The sequence below is a fragment of the Antennarius striatus genome, chromosome 15 (genome assembly GCF_040054535.1).
Source record: "Antennarius striatus isolate MH-2024 chromosome 15, ASM4005453v1, whole genome shotgun sequence".
Classification (NCBI taxonomy): domain Eukaryota; kingdom Metazoa; phylum Chordata; class Actinopteri; order Lophiiformes; family Antennariidae; genus Antennarius; species Antennarius striatus.
In genome coordinates this window covers 13,998,128-14,006,704 of record NC_090790.1, presented here as the reverse complement: position 1 = coordinate 14,006,704, position 8,577 = coordinate 13,998,128, and the positions used below count along the sequence as shown (strand labels likewise).

At 42.2% G+C, this 8,577-nt stretch overlaps 1 protein-coding gene across 3 annotated transcripts in view; it reads left to right on the top strand.

Moving 5' to 3' along the window:
* The first annotated feature begins 3,464 nt into the window (after positions 1 to 3,464).
* LOC137608178 (astrotactin-2-like) overlaps positions 3,465 to 8,577 on the top strand; it is a 230,328-nt gene continuing 225,215 nt past the window's right edge. For all 3 annotated transcript variants that reach the window (XM_068334322.1, XM_068334321.1, XM_068334320.1), the window contains exon 1: positions 3,465 to 3,879. In XM_068334322.1, coding sequence (XP_068190423.1) covers positions 3,474 to 3,879 — 406 coding nt within the window. In that variant the 5' untranslated portion in view covers positions 3,465 to 3,473. The remainder of the gene's footprint in view (positions 3,880 to 8,577) is intronic.

The window sequence follows — 8,577 nt, the reverse complement described above, 5'->3', positions numbered from 1 at the left end:
TGAAAACGATGTAGTTTAGTTAAATTCAACACATTTACCAATGGGATGCACCCATAATCTTTGAGAAGTATAGGCTCGCTGTTCTTCTTCAGAAGAACCCATGAAGGACAACACATGAAGGAGAACCAGTGTGCTTTCTGGCTGGGCAACTTGTGACTGTGGACCTAAGTACTGATGTCTACAAGTTTAAGAAGTGGGAAACATTCTAAATGCTGGATGAGGGACTGAGAGGATTGTTCCTGAATATTTCAGGACCATGGAGAGCGACATAAAGACAGGACGTGTCCCTCTTCCATATTGATTCAAAGTGAGTTCAAATAAAACAGATGACAGATATGCCAACGACTGATGGCAGCATATTTAAAGAGGCACCACATGTTTTTTTTTTAACCACTTTTGTACATAATGAACACATTGATATGTAGGTTTGTATTAATATGGACTATGGCACAAAGTGTAAGCTAGACTTATGTGAAGGCTCAGTGTAGTTTATCTGAATTGTATGAATACTGCATGCAGTACATAAAAAGAGAGTACAATAAAAAGTTTGTGTTGCAGAACATTTTTAGTTTGTTGCTCCTGTTCTCAAAAGTCCAATTCTGTCCTGACAAAGGTAATAGATTTAATGTTAAATTTAGGCTATCAAGAAAGTTATACAAAAAACCTGCATGCTGAGGTTTCTGACCAAAATGTGTGTGTTTGGAACAGTTTCTGAAAATTCAGTGGAAGTTTTCATTGTTTTGATCCGGGATGAGGTGACAGTTTGTATATGGATGATGCCGAGCCCTTTATCTTGTCACAACCTGAACACCTGATGTCTTGTTTACTTAGTACCTGTGCATTTTTGATGTTTTAATGCGTACTATTAATAACAATTTGACATTTTGAAGATCGGTGACCATTAATCTTTGTACTTTATTCATGAAGTACAGGCAATGTTCCAAAATTTGCACTAAACATACTGGCTCAAAGTGGATTGAAGAAAACATAAACAGATATGCTGTCAACAAGGTGAGGAGTGAACTTGACCTCGGGTAAACATGGATGCTGCTCAGAAAAAATAAAAAAAAGTTCACGCCAGTGGTATCACTGAATCTGTCAAAGACCACTGCTGGTGAGAGCGGAACAAAAGCAGACAGAGAAGCTGTGGTTTGAGGTAACATTGTTTTCTAAAACAGACTTTCTATGGTCAAAAATGACCTTTGAACCAGAAAGCCTGACAGTAAAAAAGCTGCTAATGGTGAAAGATCGATCGATCAATCAATCTATCAAATTTGTACAACCCAAATTCACAAATAACACTCAGCTTTACAATCTCCAGAGTTAAATCCTCTAATAATCTTCTACTTCTTCTTCTTTTCCTTTCGGCTTTTCCCTTCAGGGGTCGCCACAGCGAATCAGTTTCCTCCATCTAACCCTGTCTTCTGCATCCTCTTTTCTCACACCAACTACCTTCATGTCCTCTTTCACTACATCCATAAACCTCCTCTTTGGTCTTCCTCTAGGCCTCCTGCCTGGCAGTTCAAAACTCAGCACCCTTCTACCAATATATTCACTATCTCTCCTCTGGCCATGTCCAAACCATCTCAGTCTGGCCTCTCTGACTTTATCTCCAAAACCTCTAACATGTGCTGTCCCTCTGATGTACTCATTCCTGATCCTATCCTTCCTGGTCACTCCCAGAGAGAACCTCAGCATCTTCATCTTTGCTACCTCCACTTCTGTCTCCCATCTTTTCCTCATTGACACTGTCTCTAGATCAAACAACATCGCTGAACTCACCACAGTTTTGTACACCTTTCCTTTCATTTTAGCTGAAGCTCTTCTATCACACATCACACCTGACACTTTTCTCCACCCATTCCATCCTGCCTGTACACGCTTCTTCACCTCTTTTCCAGACTCTCCATTGCTCTGGACTGTTGACCCCAAGTACTTAAAATCCTCCACCTTCTTGATATCTTCTCCCTGTAACCTCACTCTTCCACTTGGGTCCCTCTCATTCACACACATGTATTCTGTCTTACTGCGGCTAACCTTCATTCCTCTCCTTTCCAGGACAAACCTCCACCTCTCTAGCTTCTCCTCCACCTGTTCCCTGCTCTCACTGCAGATCACAATGTCATCTGCAAACATCATAGTCCATGGAGATTCCTGTCTAACCTCGTCTGTCAGCCTGTCCATCACCATAGCGAACAAACCTAAATCCTCTGATAATCTGTCTCCTAAATACTTAATCTCTACAGAGTGAACATTTTGTGCAGTCAGTCTTGGTTTCAACTTTCACAAACAATATTTTCCATATTTCCATTTAAATTAGTTTGTGTAACTTTGGAAGGATTTTTTATTTTTTTTAACCAACAGACATCGATTAATGCTTTTCACTGAACAGGAATGGCATGAAAAATTTTAATCTTAAAACTAGTAAGCAAATATCTCTTTAAAAAAAAGAATTAAGTTAAAAAAATACTCAAATCAGTTACAAATAGGTATAGCCATCGAAGTAGTCTACTGAGTTAACCTGTCACCACCGGTGATTTAGTCTCTGCTCCTAAAGTTTCACTGTTGTATGTATGTGTGTGTGTGTGTGTGTGTGTGTGTGTGTGTGTGTGTGTCTGCTCCCCGTGCTGCAACTGGATCATGTGCCAGTATGAAAGTAAGAATGCCTCAAAGCTTGAAGTGTCCAGGGTTTTTAAAATTGTTCTTAAATTCTTTTTGTAGTTGAATGGAGGCTGGATGCACCACCAGAACAAAAATGTCTGTCGGTCATGTTTTGCACTGGTCAGTCACCGGATCCTGATCCCACGGAGAATATACATGGGGCCACAAAGTGCCACTGATCTATTGTGGGAAACAATCAGAGATTAATGGAACAGCATTAATGCAGCACACTGTAAAAGGCTTTCAGACAGCGTTCAATCAGAAAAAAGAAAAGAAACGAGAAACCATACGATCCTAAACACACTGCAGACAACACACCCAATATAGAACAGGAGTGTTTATTATTTTTCACTTATACTCGTTAAACTAAAAGACTTATTTCGATATGATGGAATAAATCATGTTTCTCCGAAGAGCGCAGTCCATTGCATTAAATTAATTACCCATTTATCATCTGTTCCAATTCATGACGGTGCAAGTTCAATTAAAAAAAAAAAATCCCCACTCCCACTTCTCCAGGACGTGACTATTTCAATAAAAAAAAAGTGAACGAACTGCATAAAAACTTATTTTATTTCCCTGCCAAACCAGCCGACGCCTCTAAAATGACACGTGGTCGTTCTCGTTAAAGTGGTGCGTTTCCACGCGCCGTGAACGCGGAGTCGCGGCGCGTCATTCTCACCCTCACCACACCTGTGCTGCCGCCTCCTGGACGGACGTGACTCTTTTTTTTTTTGCAGCGCCTGTACTATAAGAGAACGGACAAGCTGATAAGCCACTCAAAGTGAGAGAACCGTACGGAACGGAGCGGGATGGCGTGGATAGCGCGGCTGCAGCTCCGCGTCCTTCTCGCGGGGTTCTTGCTGACAGAAACCTGGTCGGTGCGGGCGAACAAAGGGGTGACATCTCCTGATGATGTGAGGGAAAGCGAGAGCCACGCGGACACGCCGTGTGAGGTGAAAACGGTGACCGTTTCTACCCTGCCGGTGCTCCGGGAGAACGAGTTCAGCTTCACCGGCGGAGCCTCCGGGAACGTGGTCGGAGGAGGAGGAGGAGGAGGAGCAGGTGGCGTCGGTGGAGGAGGAACTGGAGGAGGAGGAGGAGGAGTAGGAGGAGGGGGGGAATCCCGACTCCTGTTATTCGTTAGGACCGACCTACCTGGGCGAATTTCGGTTATGGATGATCTGGACAACACGGCTCTCCCCTACTTCACACTCGGTAAGAACTGCTCCGGAGCCGCGTCTCCACTCCACGTTCATTACCGGCTGCGCATTTGTGCGCATAATCTATAGTGAGGCTTTCATCCACAGATACGTTCCCCAAATTACGCTCCCCCCGCCGTTTACGCACCTGTCCCGTTCCTGTTTTGGATTCTTATCCATCGCGCTGTCAGAGCATCGTGACGCACTTCTGATCCCAGTTAATGTAGAATCTGATTCCTTCTCATTCACAGCGGAATACAAACTACCTCAAAGTCCAACTCAAGTGAAACCGACACTATTTCCTCCCTCCCCACCCTCTCGTTCCCACGCTGGCCCTCTTTCTGTCTGGCTTTTCCCCATTCTGTGGATAAATATGATTATGACTTCAAATTTCATGCGCAAACCAAGTACGGTTCCCCTATCAAAGAATGCAATTTGGACCTGTAAATGTGCATGAAATTGGTATTTTATTCTGACTTAAGCACATCATGCACAGCACACATGCACTGTTGGTTTTTTTTAATTATTTTTTTTACATTTGCCAATGTAGGTTTTCAGGTATTCTACTGTATACGTTTGCTTTTTAGGGTTCAAGTAAAGCAGCACATATCGGGTCATTGACAGGTCAACTGAAGTTCCCTGTGAAAGTCATTGCATTTTCAGTCGTCTTGGGAAAAGCAATGCTGATCATGTGGGAAACCATAGCGTCAAAGTATTTCTGTCAAGCAGCCGCCTCTAAAGATATATGCTTCATGTGAAGAGCAGACTATGCATGAAGTGATTTTGCTTACCTTGCTTTCTCTATATTTGCACTTGTGTCACATTCATGTGAAAAATGGATGCTCTTTTATTCGTCCCTTGGCATGTTAGCAGAGCATTTGTTTCCATTACTGTCTATTGTTAGATGTGCAGAATGTGTGTGCCACAAAGTAATGTTTGTTAAATGCAATAAGCCACCCAAGGTGGACCGTAATTGCAGAATGTTTTATGTTTTCTACTTCCCAACCTGATCAGGGTGACGCTATTGGCTCAGTTTGAGCCAATAGACTATGTTAAATGGAAAATGTTAAATGGAAAATGCAAAGATGCAACTCTCCATGGAGGTCAGTGATGCGGGTACACAGAGAACCCATGTCTTATTACTTCAGGTTGTTCAGGCCCTGGTTAGCTATCGCCTTTTATTTCTTTAGTTTCAGTTTTATTCTTTGTTGTTAAAAGGGTCTCCTGAAGCGACTGCACCGAGCAAAGGCGGGCAGGCGAACTGAGGGCTGGAGCATTAAGCAAGTAAATCACTTTCTATTCTCATTAAGGACAGCTGTTGACTGGTGAGAAAGGCCTCTCTGTCCTCACAGTCAGCCAGCTAGCAAATTTGCAGTTTCACCCTTCCAGTGCATGGCTTCATGCTGTGGAAGGAGAAGGAGAAAACAGCTTAGTTTAAATGCGAGTGCGTCCGCCCAGGCCGTTGATCGCATTGCAAAAGGAAAATGGGCAAATGGATGCATTCCGTGATAAATTGTGATGTTTTTACCACAGAACGGAAATTTATCACATGAAATCCGAATGTCATTAAGAAATACTCCCGCAGTATTATGTTTCTTTTTCAGCCTGCTGACGTTTGTCGTTATCATGTTAAATTTGGCCCAGAAAGTCGCATGTAATCCAAAATACTTGACTGCCATTGAGTTAGGATACTGGCACCAGTTCAGGATAGAAGTACTTCTCTCGTACTCAATAACCGACGCTGTAACGAATTAGGTCATCTTATCAGACTTGTCTCTTGATGGATGCATAGTGTCAGAATCCTGGTCTTGGAATTAAATGTCGTACTCAGGCGTAGCACAAAAACGAACAAATTGAATCACAGTCGGTGGATTTCCAACTTCATCATTTCTCTCCCCTGTAAAGATGGAGAATCTTGACTCTGCAGGATGTTATTGAAGCTTAAGCCTCACCAGATCACAAACATGGACATGGGCTCAAGCAGAGACATTGTCGCTTTATTTATTCCTTTTTCTATTTGCTCTTTTAATGCCTGTAAATATTTTATATGCGTGTATGGTTTACAGACAGTATTATTTGGTGGTAACCACCCACTGACATGCTATTCTGTTCTGTTGTTCAGAGAGCTGTTAACATTAGTGCCTGAGATACGGGGTATACTGCCTCCAATAAAGTCTCAAGCTTCTGAAAATTGAATCTAACCTTTTCTCTCTGGTTCAGCGAATAAACATATTGAAAGCTGTAGCTGACGTCTCATTACATTATAGACACCTGCTTGCTCTTTTTTTTGTCTTTGCGTGGCAGAGGACATTTTGACCTCTCTCGTTTGAAATGACATTAGCACCTTTTTGTTTTAGAAACAGGTTAACAGGCTCCCTCCTTTTCTATGTGATCTCTTTTTTACTGAACAATAAAATAGAGCACGGTGTTTAAGGCCGTGCTGCACTTGGCTGATCTGGAGAGAAGCAGTTTCATTTCACATTGACGGGCTGTTTTGAAAATGCGACTATCGAGATCTTATTTGCCAAATGCCATCCCAAACGTAGTGAACGTTTCTGTTGATTCTGTCAGATGTCTGATGTTTTGACGTATCAGCGTCAGAGGTTACGGTAGGTGGGAAAGGACATTAAGTCCCCTTCCAACTGTGGCCTGCCTGCTCCCCTTTGATTTATTACCTCAAGCGTCATGGAGAATGGATGAGCAGAAAGGGCAATGCAGAGGAAATATGCACGGTGCTTTGCCCTTCTTCTTTCCTGTTTTGTTTTCAAAGCAGTTTCCTTCATTTAAAAAAAAAAAAGAACATAAACAAATACTCAAAAACATTGTGAGATGTTTGCTGCTTGCTTTTAACAACCACACAACAGACATTGCATTATTGTGATATGAATAGAAGGATTTTCAATTCATCATCATTCTAGATTTTTGTCTAGAGCAGGTTTGATACTTTTGGATAAGGGGGGGGCTTCAGTCGGTGTCTTGTCTAATGAATCAATAAAAAAGCTCCCTGAAAATAAACAAACATTAGTCAGACATCGGTGTGCATCAGCGCAGAGAAAGAAACGTCACATATATCAGGCTCTATGTTCTTTTTTTCAATTTGTGTGTTAAATAAAGAAAGAAAAGAAACATTACTGCCTCTGAAAGTGTGTGTGTTCGTGTTTGCGTGAAGGAATCGTGTCACAGCTCCAGATTTCAATCAGCTTTTTAAAAAGTCTCTTTTATTTTCCTCACGACCCCAAACAGTGCCAATCCAATTCATGACCAAAAAGAAGGAACACTGCAAGACCCATGCTGGGTTTTAGCACAGATCCCCATCAGAACAGCTCAGCTAAGGCGGACGAGTCTCGAGAAACATCTGCGGGATTATTCTTCCTGCTGAAGCCGACTCCAGAGACCAGGTTTATGTCATAGCATGAGCTGCTGGGTCGCACTTTACAGCCTTGTTTGACAGCGGTGGAAAGGGGGAGGGGGATTGGGGGGTGTGGGTGAGGGGGGTCATTTATTCTTTATTATTTGTCGATGAAAGAATACAGTATTTCAAACACTATAACCCCTTTTCGAGTACATATTTCAACAGTTAAATGAAACTGAATTATTCACCTTTTTTGATATGCGTTAACACACCACATTAACTCCCTTCACTTGAACCCCCCCCCCCCCTTTCGTCCTACCTCTCCTTTTTGCAAATTCACTTGTAGGGCAATGAGTGCTGGTGTCTTTAGGGGATGGAGGGGTAGAGGTCTTCCAACTCTCCAGATGGCCCTTCAAATGAAATGTTTTCAGATGCAGATTGAATAAAGGGATAGAAGGTCATGGTAGACAGAAATCTTTGCGAACAGCAGCATATGGAAGAGTTGATATCTTGTGTGTGTCATGCAGCTCGGGTGGATTTGCTGAAATGTTTGGTTATTATTTTGTGTGGATGCATTTTTAAAAAATTAAACGTGTGTGTGTGTGTGTGTGTGTGTGTGTGTGTGTGTGTGTGTGTGTGCATGCATATAGAGATTGTCACATTCCATTTAACTTTCCAGCTTCAGGGCGTTTCTTCTCTTGAATGCTGTTACACCATGACACTCTACTGTTGCACCACTATTTCATTTTTAAAACAGAGTATTCATGTTGGATGTTTTTTTTTTTTTTAGTGAAGTTGTAGAGCACGGTGCACATGATGTATTTTACCTGTACAACTTTGCAGCGATAATTCCCGTTCTGTGCTGTCACGCTTTATCAGACGGGGTCATTTTCTTTGCTCTTTTTTTAAAGGTTGTTGTTGGTCTGTTTGAAAAATCGATCGCTAAGCAACACGGGCGACTCTTTACACATCTCATTAGGAGTTCATCTTTTTGAAAACCTTTAAGTCACTTAACTCAGTTAAAAAACATTCGAGTGCCTCCCTGCCCTCAAACGTGTCTATCCAAATAGTGGACCGCATTTTTACTTTCCCCTTCTGCTACTAGTTCTTTTAATTTCTTTTCTTTTTTTACACATATTATTGAATACAGGGCATGTCAAACCAGCCTTTTCATCTCTCGTGTCTCTGATGTATCTTTCCATGCAGGAGTTACTGCATACCCTTCTTGCTCAGAGATGGGAGATTAAAAGCAACAGTGGTGAAGTGAAGAAAGCACGCCTGCACTGGAGCGCTCTGTTCCCTGTAGCACAGATTCATGCGCACGCCGCACTACATCTCAATCTTTTGTCAGGGGTTCAGCTT